Here is a 16,504-nt window from a genome sequence, read left to right as displayed (position 1 = left end):
TTTGATAGACCATAGAACCACACATTCTATTTTCACTTGCAATTTTAAAAATAGGCGGTCGGCAAAGCGAGGTTTTCCTCTACGTCCGCTCATCTTATGAATATGTATGATTACAGCAGCTCTGCAGTAAACGAATGGACACAGCTGCGCGTGTAATCTGATATGTAAGGGTACGATCGGCAAATATATTTAGCCGCGTCCTAAACAGTCTGCGTACAGTGACACCGGACTTGAGAGCAAACGGCGAGCAAACTAAATGACGTACCTGACGTTCGTTGTTTTCATTTGGGGACGCCAATAATGGCGAACTGTACGTAAATGCCCTTGTAGTCCATATCACGCACACACAGATTCGTGTAACCATCGTCAATACATTCAGTACACGTAACAGGCGGAGGCAAAGGTACATCACAGAACTATATACACACAGTGTAGAGTGTGTATAGAGTTCTGCGAGGTACATTGTGTGTGTGCGTGCGCGTCCGCCGGAAGATGTCAGAGATTTCGCTGCACCATCATCTTTAGTATCCCCCAGTGTCTCTGCAAGCTAAAAGATGGAAGATCGAGAAAGCAGGAGGCCAGCGCAGGTTCCGTGAATATTGAAACGCTCGGCTCTTTCGTCACGCACAAAAATGCATTATGCATGTAGCTAATTAATTTTTCTTTTTCGTCCTCGACGTCGACACGGAGACGGAGAGGGGACGAAACCTGCGCCATTCGATGTAGGATACTCTCCTGCGGCCAACGGCACCGGTCGCAACTGCCCGGAGCCGACGGCTCGGGAGGAGATAGAGAAACCAGCAACACCGAAATAAAACAGGAAATACATAAGGCCGCGACAACAACAACTTCGAGTATTATAGTATAGGATGTTTGAATCACATTTCGTGACTGAAATTCTATTCAAATCCCACTCACATTCAGAAAAAATGCTGAAGAATCCAATAGAACCAAAAGTTCACTGATCGATATCGGAAATTTGTAGCTATCCTCCTCAAATGCGAACGATGCGGAATAGTTGTGCGCTAAGGAAGGGGCCCGCAACTCGTCACCCACGCATGCAGCTCCAATAGACAAAGCACGTAAAATAGAAGTTGTCGATTTCTCACAAGGTTTTATTGCGTGAACTGTTCAAAATGTTCAAGACAGACATTTTACCGTAAAATACGAAATTTGAGCCTAGTTTGCCGATTCTTTCTTCGTCATCCGCTCGGTGAGAATGTGTACGGTGATTTGTGGGATGAATCGTGATTCTGGTGAAAGGACTAGGTGTCCTGGTGCAAAGACGTCGATTATTTCATTGCAAAAATCATGTCCAGTAAATACAATGCGATTTTGCACCGCGCAAAAAAGACATCTTTTTTAAGAGGGGTATGTTTGAAGCATATTTTCCAAAAACTGGAGCGAACAATTGACATAAGTTGGCTGAATTTGTAATTTCCAGGAGTCTTTGAATAAGTGGTGTTATTTTTAGCCTAAATTTCATCCTCTGAGTACAGAATTCAAAGCCACAAAAAAAAGCGTCCGGTGATACGATCTACTCTCCTACTACGTGTGTAATGGATTGTGTGGGTTGGCCTTTGTGGGATATTGCAGGAGCAACCAGATTATCAGACAGGTGGCTAGTTAAAGGCTATGGACCATAAAAGTTTAGAGGAATTTCTAAACACAAACCTAAAGTCATGTAGGCTTTGTTTGTTTGTTTGTTTGTTCATTTCCATCTGAGAAGATGGCTGGATAGCCCATATTCAGTTATGTTAAGCTGGTCTTCCATGGGGTCCAGTTGGATGTGGGGTGGGACCACTTCACCGGGTTAAACACCCTGCTCTTTGCAATGAATGAATGAAACGGGATCTTTTACGTGCATGAGTTGTTACTCTCTCATACACGAGACCTCCATTTTACGTCCTATCCGAGGGACAGAGTGTTTTGCCTCTTGCTAGAGGGGACGGTATACTTACACACAACATTGCTCAGTCCAGACTTAGGTTCAAACCCAGGTCCTTAGGATCGTGAGGCAGACACGCTACCAATTGAGCCAAACTCACCGCCCTATCATTTGACCACTTTCACTGACAGATCTCATCAGTTTCAGCACGACATTCAGTGTTCCTTCATAATAACACTCAAACTTGGAAAAAGTGCTATTTGTTATTATAAAATGGGTTCAAGAATGTAGCTAATTGGAAGCGCTGAAATGAGTCACGTGTGCCTGCATTAATTTCTCACTATTCACATCCACGGCCTGACGTCACAATGTTTACACTAGCAGTGCGCACTCAATCAGTTGTTACAAGTGCGTCGCGCGCTACTATACGCGCTGTCAATCCTGTAAACAACTTCTCGTTCGGGCTGCCGGCCGGCCTTTCTTGTGTGCATAACATGTGTGGCGTACGTATACTCTTAAAACATACAGTACTTATATGTGCGGGATTTCCGAGTGTGACGTGCGTAAATGTTTGGGACGAACATCTTCGGACATCTTACAAAGGTACGTAAAAAATGCTGTTAGTTTTCGACCCATTTTATAAAACAAATGATGAACAGGATTATTTCGTGGCGTTAGTGGAGATGCAGCTCACGCTCGGGTATTTACAATGTAGTGTAACATGCACTCGGCTTCGCCTCGTGCATCTTTCACAATTGTAAATACCCTCGAGTGCGCTACATCTCCACTATCGCACTCTATCCTGTGCATCATTTGTATACTATCGTCTTTAAAGTTATGGTGTTCAGTCATGCATGACATTTATCAACACAATTAGGTACCAATGGAAAGAAGTGCTTCCCTTTCCTCATAACCAACATTGCACTCTCCATAGTTGTCAATTATGAAACAGCAGGGCTCTAAAGTTGGATTACCTTGTTTTTTTTTTCAATACACACTATCTACATTGGCTATGCAAGGGATTTGAAGAGAGATTATTACATCGTAGCTTATATTGATGCCGTTGCACGTAAGTTAAAAATATAGTTTACATACTTCGATATCAAAATCTCCGGCAGGGAAGAAGTACTTGTAGGTCCTGCTTAAGGTATCAAATCTGCAGATGTAGTGCATGAAGAAAAACATGAGGAATATATCTGTTAACATGATGTATGAGATATACTGCATTTATAATGAAGGTTATCACTGAAAATATGTACAAGCAATATTATGAGAATATGAAACAGGAAGTATAAATCTGCAAGTGTTTCTGTCAGTATACCTTTTATTCAAGTATTTTTACAAATGTGACCGGCGACAACGGTTTCAGGCAAAAGTCAGGCATTTTGAAAATTCATTTTGTCACTGAATCATGTTGCCCATTTCCTAAGCTTTGCATTGATATAAAACACTTGCATTCTTTGGCATCATAAGTGGGCAAGGAAAGCGAAATAAAATGCACTTTTTAAGTTGTTAGCCCGACAAAATTGCGAGAAAACGGGCTTTGAAGATTCACCTCTTTCTCAAAGACAATGTCCGAGCGCCGATGCGAGGTAAGAATCACCCATCTGTAGGATGGTGCCAATCGATGTTAAGCTCCGCCTCTAGCAACCACATCGCCTTCTGATTGGCTCACTGAGAGAGTCAAATTTCCCGGGCACCCTTCCTAGGAGCTCAGCGTATGGAGCCAAAAAACAATGCGGTTCGCTCGGGTTTGTTTTACCACGTCTTTCAAGATGGCGGATACAATAATTGCACGTACGGTGTACGTGTATTGGTGCACGCATTACGCAATGGCATCCACACGCCATGACCATGTGCATGTAACAGGAGCGGGTGGCGAATCCACACATTTACAAATCGCGTTTTCATTGTTGTTGATTTGACTTTATCATTGGCGACCCTTTCGTAGGCAGAAAAATGCCAGTGCTGGCAAAGGTCACGCTTCCTGTTTGTTTTGCTTTTACAAGCCGTGCATATGTTGCCTTGTTCGGTGGTGTTAATTATATTAAAACAAACAAACAAACACGACTCGTTAGTTTCGTGCGATCTTGATGTGTAGTATTTGAATATAACTGGTTCCATGTGACCTCTCCTTTCCTCTCATCTACCTTCCCTTGAGTCAGTCTGCTGTCATAATTTTTACTACATGTACAAGTAGACTATTGTTTTTTCTTTTCACACGATTATGTCGTGCTAAATGATATTTGTTTCACTTCTGTTGTCGAACATTGCGGTAGAATAGTTTGGATAGAAAGCCAAACGAAGAGCACGCACTACAGCGTATAAACCACTCTCGCAAGAACAATGGAGCATGTAATCATGCACGCGTGGACAAAGCATTCCCCAAATGCTGCAACTGGTATCTCCGCAAGCCGAATTATGTAAATGTGTGCGACGCACCAGCCAATCGCATGCGAGACCTTGTGTCATAGCAACGTTGGGGATATTGGCGATCCAACATAGGGTGCTTAAAATTCCATTTTCGATAGGAAAAACTCAGTCTTATGCTATGAAATTTAGTGTAGATGTAGAAAATATATCAAAGATTCGATTTCTGCAAACAACCCAAATCAACAAAAATAATGGTAAAGATCTTTGTACCCCGCCTAGGAGGAAATTTGCTCTTGCGACTTTTGCCTGAAACCGTTGTCGCGGGTCACAAATGTATTTGGTCATGCACTAACACATACAGTACAGTATGCCTAAATTTCATGATCACAAATGTACAAAGCGTGTCCCATCGGCTTATTTGAACTCATCTAATTCGTCTATCTGTGCTAGGAAAAGGAAAATACACTTGCACAAAGAGAATAGTTTCAAATGAGACAGGTGATGTTGTCACAGCAGACTGCCAAATTACTCAAATTTATTGTAAGAGAATATCGTCTCTTTTCATATGAGGGTATTTTCCACAAACTTTCTTGAGTTATCAAGCTGATAACTGAATTTTGTCAAATAAATACATTTAACATTGAAGTCCATCCTTTAAATCTGTAACTATAATCTATCAATTCATTTCTTTCTATTATTACCTCCGCCAAGGGGGGAGGTTATGTTTTCGTTACGTTTTCGTTATGTTTTGGTTTGTTTGTTTGTTAGTTAGTTAGTTCGTTAGTTTATCTGTGTGCAAAATAACTCAACAAGGCAAGTGCCATAATATGTCTCGCCCATTCGCGTACAAGAAATTGTACGCGAATGGGATATAACAGATTAAAAAAAAGAGATCTGTAAACTGACAACAAGAAATATAAAAGGGTAAAAATTTATGGCAAAAAGGAAATGTGCCTTAAAGTTCGTTCACCCCTGCCTGTGACCTTTGACCTTGTGGTGACCATCCACTCACCAAGGGACATCTACCATCCAAGTTTGGTCACAAACGGACCTATGTATCAAAAGTGATGACCCATAATAGAAACGCGCCATAAAAACTTAACACTGGGCTCTAAAAGTTCGTTGACCCATGCTTGTGACCATTGACCTTGTGGTGACCATCCACTCCCCAAGGAACATCTACCATCCAAGTTTAGTCACAAATGGAGTTATAGATCAAAAGTTATGACCCATAATAGAAAAGCGCCATAAAAACTTAACATTGGGCTCTAAAAGTTTGTTGACCTCTGCTTGTGACCTTTGACCTTGTGGTGATCATCCACTCCCAAAGGGACATCTACCATCCAAGTTTAGTAACAAACGGACCTATGGATCAAAAGTTATGACCCATAATAGAAACGCGCCATAAAAACTTAACACTGGGCTCTAAAAGTTCATAGACCCCTGCCTGTGAGCTTTGACCTTGAGGTGACCTTCATATACGGTAAAATGTGAAACTTTGTATGACCTCTCTTCCTTCGAAATTTGATTGTAATTGAAGCCTAGAGTAAAGAGTTATTGAAGTTTTTGTAGCGTTATGGACAGACGACGGACGGACGGACGGACGACGGACGGACAGACGCCGCAGGCGATCCCTTAGTCTCCCCTCACCTCCGGTGGGCTTGACAAAAAGTAGTTAACGGATTGGGATGAAAATTGCAGGAAAGGTTGAGAATGACACAAGTAACAAACAATTGACTTTTGGTAGTGATCCAAGAATTTTGGGGGAATTTATGAAGGATTTTTGATATTTTGGCAGGTAGGGTCAATGATCTTGGGAGTTCAGGCTGCGCGTATTTGAGGTTTGCATGCGCGCACTAAAGCGCAGGCAGATCACATGGAATACACGCAAGTAGAAGGTAAGTAGCATGCGCCTAGTAGGTAAGAAACGAGTGCGAAACTCGCAAGCATTCTTGTCCGCCTGGGGAAATTCTCCTGTGTGCTGGAAAATCCCTCCTCGCAACAAGCCCGGGTAGCTTGCCCAGAAAGGTGTGACACGGCCTTTAGGTAATCTTAATGATAATTTGGGTTTTCTTGTTACATTCAGAAGGAAAAGCTTTCATTATAGATTAATGGTTACTTTCAATTTCAAATTAATCAGAAGCAACAAAGTGGTTGGCATAAATTTACAAATAGTGTATATACATGTACTGTAGGAGTGAGATTTTATGAATACAGGTCAAGAAATGTATTTTGGAAAAGCAAGAATGTGTTACCGTGCATGAAAGCCAGGCTCAACCGGTGCCCATGCCAACACTCTGATTTCACTAGGCAGGACTCTATTCAGAACCTGGGGATAGTTGATCTCCTCGGTCTTTGTACCTTCAATAAAATAAGTCAAACACATTCATACAATTATCAATCTTGAGGAATTGGCAAAAGTGATAACACATACATGTACAAAGCTTATGATGGTTGATCAGCATGTGAACGCCTGTAAAATGGCTGCTACTGGTTGGAATGCTCCCCAGGGAGTGGAGAGTGAACACTGTCAGTGCTGGATGGAAATTATGTATCCAGTGACTGGGGTAATAATAGTCTGTAAAGCGCTTTGAGATACTTAACGAAAGTGTGAAATGCACTATATAAAACCAGTATTATTATTACAATGTTGTACGTACATTGTTAATCCTCTTTCACAAGTGGTCTGCAACCAGCTTGTGACCAACTGCAACAATTTTTGTTTAGGGTATTGCATGACCAATATCACTTGTGGTTGTTGCAAGCTGTAGAAGTATTCATGACGGTGTTCATGACGATGCTCAAAATCCTGATGTGACAAGAAGCGATCACTTCACTCACAATAGGTTGTACCACCAGTTGTGCGACTGTCATACAAGTGTTGCACAACATTTTACGTGATGCTAGAGTTCACACTAAATAGTCACATTGGGTTGGCTGGGGATCTTGAACAACTCGCACATGCGCTGGCAACCTAGAGACCAGTCTTGCGAGTGGGTGCGATTGTACTAAGACCACGGGACTGTTGCAAAACTGATCGCAGCACATTTTACAATTTTGTACTACTACCACTGCACGACTATATGAGACTGTATATACAGTCAAACCTGTCTATAGCGGCCACCCAAGGGAAACGAAAAAAGTGGCCGTTATAGACAGGTGGCCGCTATAGACAGGTTATCCAACTTAATGTGCATTGCCTATACATGTACATATATCATCGTTGGATACGTCGATAAGAATTTAATGTACATAATGTACTATGCGTAAGTATACACGCGTGTATTTCATGCATTGAACAATGCCGGTGTTTATAAAATTGTTGCACAGTAGCATGTGTACAGTCGTGAAGAAAGCTTTACACTAATGCATTATTATGACTGAATAAGTGATGAATGCAGCGGTGGCGATCACTGAACGTTGCCCATGAATGTCTGGCACGGCCACAAATCAGAAAAACATGCTGAATTACCGGCTCTGTGGCCGCTATAGACAGGTTAAAATCTACCGCGGGAAACAAAATTTGTGGCCGCTGGCCGCGTTAGACAGGTGGCCGCTATACACAGGGTCTTTAACAGGGCTTTTCTCTCGGGGGGATTTTTCAGTGGCCGCTGTAGACAGGTGGCCGCTATAGACAGGTGGCCGCTAAGGCAGGTTTGACTGTATATGTAACTATTCCTTGGGGTACATACAGGGGGACAATGGACAAGAGCTTCAGAAATACTTCCCAACATACACACTAATCTTAACTGTCTGCCATCCTGCTCAACTGGTCTATACTTTCCTCTCTTGGAATCCATACAGGATTATACTTTGAGCTTCCCTGTTTCACATTAATACCTGTATGTCCATTGTGTTGCACTCTCCTGTATTTCTGGTCTGTCACTACCCTTCTTCATAATCAAGATCAGATTTCTATTGTCAGTCCAAAAATACTTCCTCACTGCTTGCCCATTCAGACTTGGCTCATTAGCCTGTGCCATTCTCACCACCACTTCCAACTTCCTCCAAGGTGCATTTCTAATTTGGACCAGACTCCCACAGTATGTCATCAGCTCCATCTACACATGCACCATAAACCTATGCCAGAGGCAGTGGTATAGGCTGTAGAATTGTATGATGTTGACTCTGAATGTGTTCTACTTATCAAACTCTTCCTCACGAGCCTTCTGCGCAAGCCTGATAGAGGCCTTCTGACTGGCCCTGTTCACACATTTAAAATGCTCTCTGGTTCATAATTGTATCAATGGTCCTATGACAGAATGCATGGACACTATGCCACCTACCACTCTTGCCAAAGTTCTAACCATGCTAGAAGCTTTTGACTTTAAGTTAAACTCAGCACAAACAAAATATTGGATTTGAGATCTGCAACTTGTCTGCTGGTAACTGGCAAACAAGTCTATCTTTGTCAAACTCAAAATTCTAGCCCAAGCCATAGGAGTTGCTGTAGATTGTGGCTCCCATTGACACTTCTCTTCTACCAACAAAAACTCCAGTTTTTGAGATCACATTGTAATTTTTCATTTAAATGCTTCGCTATATCTCAGCTCTTATTCCAAGCAAATCCATCATCAAAATTGTAACCTTTTGACCATGTCCACTCCAATAGTCAACTACTGCCTGTATGAGCTTGGAAAACACATTCCCTGTGCAGTAAAAAATACCTAATGGCAAAACATTAAAAACATAACACGTTTTGATACCTAATCCAGTAATGATGGCACAGAAACTTGAAAAATTCATAACTTAGGAATCAATTCTCAGATTTTCCCCAAACTTTTACTATGTGTTCTACTAACCTGCACTGCTTTCACTCAATTCACATATTTGTTTCTTTTCAGGATTCTGATTTCTGATTCCAGACATATTTTGCCTGCTACACTGTATATGGTGTAAGGGAGGCAAATAACATTCTGGTTTCAGTCGCAGCGGACGACTATAATTAACTCCCCCGAAACCCACGAAACATTTTGAATTTTCAGCTGTCATTGAGACAGTGCGAATCGGGAGTTCTCATTTTCACCAAAATTTCACCTTCTCATATCTCCGCTATACATTGACCAAAATCACTCAAACTTTCAGTATCAATGCAAAATGATGATTTCTGTCCACATACGAAAAATCACGAGAAATGATTAGGCACTTTTTAAGTTATTCAACATTTCATGTTTCGCTGTCTCGGAAAACTACCCTCCGATTATTTCCAGACACATCTGGTCGCACCACTAAATATTCATGAAACTTAACATTGTTATAGTAAGACATGGGCGGACGTTAGCAGAGTGCTGTTTGCTTTGCCGAAGACCTATTTTTGAAGTTACAATTGAAAATAAATGAGGTATCTTGTCAGAAATCTCAAATTGCGTGGGAGCAGCAAACGAGAATAATGACATCATATTCTATGAAAAACTGATTTGCGCTTGCGCAATGAATGGACTTTCCCATGCTGTTTCGTTCCAGCGAGCTGACTGGTCGATGCAGCGTACTGTTACTGTGCGATGCGAGGAGGCTGCTGCGGATGCCTAGTACACTGTACATGCATGATGAGAGTGGGCCGCGGGGTGTCAATAAGTAGCAGTGTGCTACAGGGGACTTCGCCACCTCATAAACAAGCACTTACTTTATCAGAACGGGCCTATTAAAAAAAAAAAGAAGCAAAAATGTGAATATCTACGAGCTATGATGCCACTTGTAAATTCATGACATAGGATTAGTTAGACTTAACACAGATTTTACTGCACTAGTAAGTAACAATACAACTACGAATTCCCAGTACGAGTTACGATCACAGTACAGGTGATGTGAGCGCCACAAAGATGTGGGTACGTGGGACTGTACCCTGTCTTCCCGTGTGCGAATGACTATGAAATTTCATGCTCAGAACGCAGGTAGAAAGTGAACCTCTTTCGATTATTTCCAGACATATCCGGATGCATGACTTCTCGAATGTGATATTTTAGAGTTCCGTAAAGAAATACATACTTAGTAACATACTTGAAGGTTTTTATTGTTCACGAAGTCAAAATGTGAAATTTTAGCAACGATTTCTGACAATTATTTTCCGTTTTGAGAGTTATGCTCCATTTTGGAATATTTTATCGTCATTATTTAAACAAGGTAACATAATGGCAGGTTAAAATGAGATTTTTACTTTTCATAACCGTTTGGATTATCAAAAAATATGAATTAATAGTAAAGTTACAGCAGTTTTGATGCGACACTTTCCTAGCGGTTTTCGTGCGAAGCGTGTTCATTCAAGAGGAAAGCGAGGTCACATCGAAATAAAAACAGTGAGTTAATTGCACCTGTCCGCTGCAACTGTTCGAGAGAATAAGATTTGTAAAGATTCCTTACTTTGGGGGCTTCAGGTCTCTCCCACATTGGGACATTAGGACAAGCCCCATATGGGGCTTGGTGCCCATTTGTACGAATATATATCCTATTCTCTCTATCCTGTCTCAATACCTTATCTTGAATAATTTAGGGGGAGGGGTGGGAGACCGAAAATATGAAAGAAAGACAATACGTGCAATATACATAACATGTTTGCCAAAGTGCTTCCAGAGAGGTGCTAAGGGGCGATCACACATCGCGGGTTTAGATGGCGGTTCATGGCGGTTCTTAAACCGCCGTGAACCGTGTCCAAACGATGGCGGAAAGCACTTAAACGCGATGTGACTACGTTCTCAGCACGTTTTGAACACGGCGCTAACGCGGATTGGAGCGGTAGTAACACGGATCTCCCCGAAAGGTGGAGGAGTCCATACCAAGCCCTTGTAGTTGGATGCAATCAGAGCCCTCTCACTCGTCTTCAATGGGTTACAACAAGGAGGTATTGCTTTGTTAGGTACAAAAAGAGAATTTCAAAAGAAATTGCGAAATGTTTTTTCACCCTGTGTATTTACAGATTGACATAAGTGATGCAATAAGCAATCGTCTTCAAGTTTCAACATGGTTTTTTTCTCTCTCTTTTAACTTTTGAAATATCTGTATTAACTGTTATTAAAAGACATACATGTCAAAGCAGAATCCAACATAGTTTACAAATTTCCTGTTCAATTACAGGTTTATATGTTATGTCAAGTGATGTAGAAGTACTTGCTTGTTTCAATATCTCTTTTTTCCCCTTTCTTAATTAAGTTTTCACATACCTCCAACAACAGTCAATAAAAAGACATACATATCAAAGAAGAAAACAGTACATCCACATAGTTTCCTGTTTATTTACAGGTTCACGTAACATAATAATGGTGTTTGTTTTTTTCAAGTTTCAACATCGCTTTTCCCTCTACTCTTTTAATTAAGTTTCAACATGTCTGTATCAACATGTACTCTTACACAGAGGCATACATAATCACGAAAGCAGAACCCAACATATTTACATAAGTCTTCTGTGTATAACTTACAGGTTTACGTAGCTGGCCATCTTTTAATCTATCAAGCTTTAACAAAATTATGCACACGCCTTTTAAAGTAACTGACGTAGGCTACTATTCAACAAACCTACCAACTTTGAATATTAAATTTTCTGTTTTACTCTGTGTGTTAAGATAAAAAGAAGCAATGAAACTTTAGCATTCAAAACAATATTTACCCAATCTAGTATTATGGGTTCCTCCTTGCTTTGTTCCCCATTCTTTTTTGATTGCTCCGCCACGAAGTGTCGCCGGAGGCATTATTCTCTTTTAATTTCTACATTTGTTTTGGCATGAAAAGTTATGGCGGTGTTGACACGGTATCATCACGAATTTTGTGGTGCAAACACGGAGGAGCCGTTCTTTACACGGTGGATGGCATTTTGAACACGGTCCATTTTAAACCGCCAAAACCGCCACGAAAAATTAAACATGTTTAATTTTTCTGGCGGTTCTCCACGGTTCTCGACGGTTCTCGGGGTTTATGAGTGACGGATGACCAGGGTTTGTGTACGGTGCGAACACGGTCTTTGGCGGAGCATGGCGATTTGCCGAACCGCCATGAATCGCCATCCAAACCGGCGATGTGTGATTGCACCTTTAGAGTGAAGGAGTGGAATATCTTTGCAATTTGTGCAAATTTATGCTGACTTTCTAACAAAGAGATTCTTGATTTCAGCAATTTTAAGCTGTATTTCAGTGGAAATTTTGAAATAATGTGTAGAACTTGCTGGTAATAATGGTATGGAACAAATCCTTTCAATTTTTCTTCAAATCTTATTGTCATTGATACTCTAGGACTGAAAAAGGGAATATTACTACCTCACAAAAGGTTAACTTTTTAATCTACTGCACATTTGTGCATAATTTTGTTCACCAAGTAAAGCACTTGGTATAAATCTTTCAGATAAAGCAATTGGCTCATGCATGTTTAGTAACATTTTACAGAGAAAGAAGCACAATCTTTTAATAAATTCATTTCACGTGTTCTGTCCTCTGCACACAAAATAGTTGCTGCCTTAAAGGGGATGGCTAGTAACTGATCAGTGGGAATCAGTGGGAATGCTGGGGGATGATTGTTCCAATTCTTGTGGGATTCATTTAAGAGTATATTGTTGTGTGAAAATTATTTACTTCAGAATGGTCTCATATTCAAGTAATGTGCAATTTAATGGTTCCAGACTAGCATGCCTGTACAGTGACGGGGCATTAAACTGCACATTACTTGAATATGAGACCATTGAAGCAAACAATTTTCACACAACAAAAATTTACTCTTAAATGAATCCCACAAGAAATGGAACAATCATCCCCCAGCATTCCCACTGATTCCCACTGATCAGTTACTAGCCATCCCCTTTAAATAAAGGGACAGCAAACTGCTGCTTGCAAGGTTTATTGTGAGTGAGGAATGACAAATACAGAAGTGTTGTCTTTTGTCAAAGCAATTTATTAACATCTGCGATACAGTACATAACTTCTCAGTGGCACAGAGCTTGAGTCCAAAGCAGAGGTTCTACAGTACCAGATTGTACGTCCTTCTCCTTGTCTATGAAACACCTCCCTAGTGCCATTTGCCTTTTCCCTTGTATCATCTTATGTCCTGGTTATTCAATTCAAAATCTTTTCCTGGTCTTTATATTTCCTATATTGTGACCATGTTGTATTGTTGTGTCCAAACAAACTTGTTCATTGTTTTACAAATGTAATGAAGTGATGACAGGAAAACATGAAAATATCACAATGTATGTGGAACACATAAAAGTAAACAGTGAAATGATTGACAACTTACCATTTCTTTGACGAGCAGTTCCTCCTGCTCTTTGAATAACCCCTTGACCTTCTAGAAGGTTGGTTCGTAGGTCGATGGCAATGACCTGGCCAAATGCACTGACCCCTACATCTGTTCGCCCACAACGGGAATAGTTTGATGTACTTCGGCTCTCTACCAGCTTAGTTTTGGTCAGTGCTTCAAAGAGGTGGTGCTGCAACAATGATAAATTGCATGATAAGTTAAATAACTGCTAGACTTAATATCAAATTTATGCACTTATCATGACTTTATCATAGTGCAGTGGAAACAAAAGACCCCCTCCCCAAAATACATTGAAGTAAAGCTTAAGGCACCTTGCTTTATTCTTTCACGTTCATCTCATATTCATAGCGTATAATTTCATATCTATCAACATATGAATTTCACAAGAAAGTTTTGTCCATGTCAAGAAACAAGAGACCCATGGCTCAAGCACTTGCTTTAGTCACGAAATTTGCCTTCACGGCATTCCATTAGAGGCAAATTATAACAAAATCTTGAGATTCAGGGATTGCTGTAGGTCCTTGGGCAACTCCATCCTAAGTGTGAGCATTTGGGACCTGCCCTATGAGCCTCTATGAGGGGAATGCCACTATTTGTGCAAACTGTGACTGAGATTCTTGGCAAGTTTGGTCAAAATCTAGCCATCTATTTCCAAGAAGATGAAAATTATGCAAATTTGCTAAGTTTGCATCTTCGGGCCCCACTACCACTTGTACATTCAACTACAATCCATCCCTCCCGTTGATAACTCATGCCAAATTTGGTCAACTTCTAGCAGCCTGAAAAAAACTAAAAATGTTGGTATGGATTCTGGTATGCCTCCGCCATAATGCATGCTTCTCCCAATAGATCTATAGTACATCTCAGAGCAACTGGAGACACAACCAGGCAGTAGCACTCCAGCAGAATCTCTGGCAGAGCTTATTGTTGCTGGGGCGACAAGACCTCGTATCTACAAAATGTCAAATGTTCAGGAGAGCCAAAAAACATGGCGGCCAAAGCACTATAATGAATGGGAAAGCCTTTCCTTTGACATGCTGTGGTGGCTTCATTTTTGGAGTAAGACACGTGGGATTTGGACAGGACATCACTTAACCCATTATTTGACCATTAATTAAAAAAAATCATTTTCACCGAAATTTCACATACCACGTCTTGTCACCCCAGCGACGTTATGCCTGAAGCACGCACTGTGCGTATACTACCCCAAATACTGGCACAGTCCACTTGTGGTGCCGTTGCACTGCAAACACCAACACGAACAATGTTTATTCAATCGAGACACTGCAAATATCAAGTTTATCTAGTTTTTCATTACAATAGATTTGAAAAAATATATAAATATTTACTACTGAACGTTTTCAACGTGCACTCGTCGGAGTAGAACCGCACGTATGAAACAAGAAACGCGAACATAACAATATATACAAAACGAGCAAACCATTCAAGCAAGCGAAACAGTGCCTACGCTGATTGGCTGACGTCAACATGAGTCAGAATCTAAATCAAATGAGCGCCAATGTGCGTACAAACTCCTTTTGCCTGCATAGAATAGGACTGGTCATCTGAATGAATGTAGCCTCAAGCATACGCACGTGAGCATCGCTCCGGGCTCTACTGACTATGTGAAACTGTGACGAGGTGAAATGCTCAGCGCATGTGCGACTAATCAGTAAGTGCTGAGCGATAGCAGATGAAGGGTTACCAGCGGTGGCTGCACTGTCAGCGGGGCGTTTACACTGGCGCGAAGGCTGTGCGCGAACAACTAGCTGCTTATTATATATGTGTGCTGGCACATGCTGTTTAATGCAGTCCGCAAGTCGCTATGATGTACGCCCTAATATATGTACCGTGCTTCACAACGGCACTTAAATTCATAAACAACGTTATTCATTTGTGTGATAGGGATAGCATCCTTGCATACTGCGGAGAGCATGCATCGAGTTGTAAAGATCACTCTTGGTTCAACAGCATAGTAAGTTGAACAAACAGCCTGCTTGAGTTGCTGCTCATACTTTTGAGAGAGTTTCCCTTTCCACGGAAGTTTAAGGTACACGGGACGTTTGTGGGGTCCTAATTGCTTGGGTGGAGCGTTGAGCTTGCGCATTATGTTTACCTCGATGACGTTATCAGGGTAACCATTCTCATGCATGATCTGGCGTATGCGGTCAATTTCACTAGAAAGATGACAAGGCGAGCAGATTCGCTTATGTTTATGAATTTAAGTGCCGTCGTGAAGCACGGTACATAGGGCGCACATCACAGCGACTTGGGGACCGCATTAAACAGCATGTGCCAGCACACATACGTAATAAGCAGCTAGTTGATGGCGCACAGCCTTCGCGCCAGTGTAAACGCCCCGCTGATAGTGCAGCCACCGCTGGTAACCCTTCATCTGCTATCGCTCAGCACTTACTGACTAGTCGCACATGCGCTGAGCATTTCACCTCGTCACAGTTTCGCATAGTCAGTAGAGCCCGGAGCGACGCTCACCTGCGTATGCTTGAGGCTACATTCATTCAGCTGACCAGTCCTATTCTATGCAGGCAAAAGGAGTTTGTACGCACATTGGTGCTCTTTTGATTTAGATTCTGACTCATGTTGACGTCAACCAATCAGCGTACGCACTGTTTCGCTTGCTTGAATGGTTTGCTCGTTTTGTATATATTGTTCGCGTTTCTTGTTTCATACGTGCGGTTCTACTCTGATGAGTGCACATCGAAAACGTTCAGTAGTATGAATTTGTTTAACGCAATTTTGAAGTTTTGTACCACCATGCATCTCTTTATATAAATATTTTCAGACTTCTGTTGTCAAGCCTTCTTACCAAGTTATTTGTGGTCCTTGAAAAAGCAGAACCATCATATCTCCCTTGTCTTAACGACTCCGGCTGCTCTGGCTCTGCATCAGTACAGGTTCTGGCTACAAATTGTATGAGGTCTAGGTCTATAACTCCTGATATTATTTGGCTAGTAACGAATGAATTATTTTCTCTTCTGTTGAACCTTC

At 41.3% G+C, this 16,504-nt stretch overlaps 1 protein-coding gene across 1 annotated transcript in view; it reads right to left on the bottom strand.

Moving 5' to 3' along the window:
- The window catches only part of LOC139711893 (tRNA pseudouridine(38/39) synthase-like), a 175,543-nt gene that overhangs the window by 145,823 nt on the left and 13,216 nt on the right, over positions 1-16,504 (bottom strand). Inside the window, exons 4-6 of the mRNA XM_071623739.1 lie at positions 13,472-13,664; positions 6,517-6,622; positions 2,984-3,044 (exon numbers count right to left, since the gene is read on the bottom strand). Of these exons, the coding sequence (XP_071479840.1) occupies positions 2,984-3,044; positions 6,517-6,622; positions 13,472-13,664 (360 nt within the window). The remainder of the gene's footprint in view (positions 1-2,983; positions 3,045-6,516; positions 6,623-13,471; positions 13,665-16,504) is intronic.

The sequence above is a fragment of the Diadema antillarum genome, unplaced genomic scaffold, assembly GCF_040938485.1.
Source record: "Diadema antillarum isolate AM-2024a unplaced genomic scaffold, OU_Dant_1.0 seq00001726_RagTag, whole genome shotgun sequence".
Classification (NCBI taxonomy): domain Eukaryota; kingdom Metazoa; phylum Echinodermata; class Echinoidea; order Diadematoida; family Diadematidae; genus Diadema; species Diadema antillarum.
Note: the sequence above shows the minus strand (reverse complement) of the source record. Positions and strands in the feature narration are given on the sequence as shown.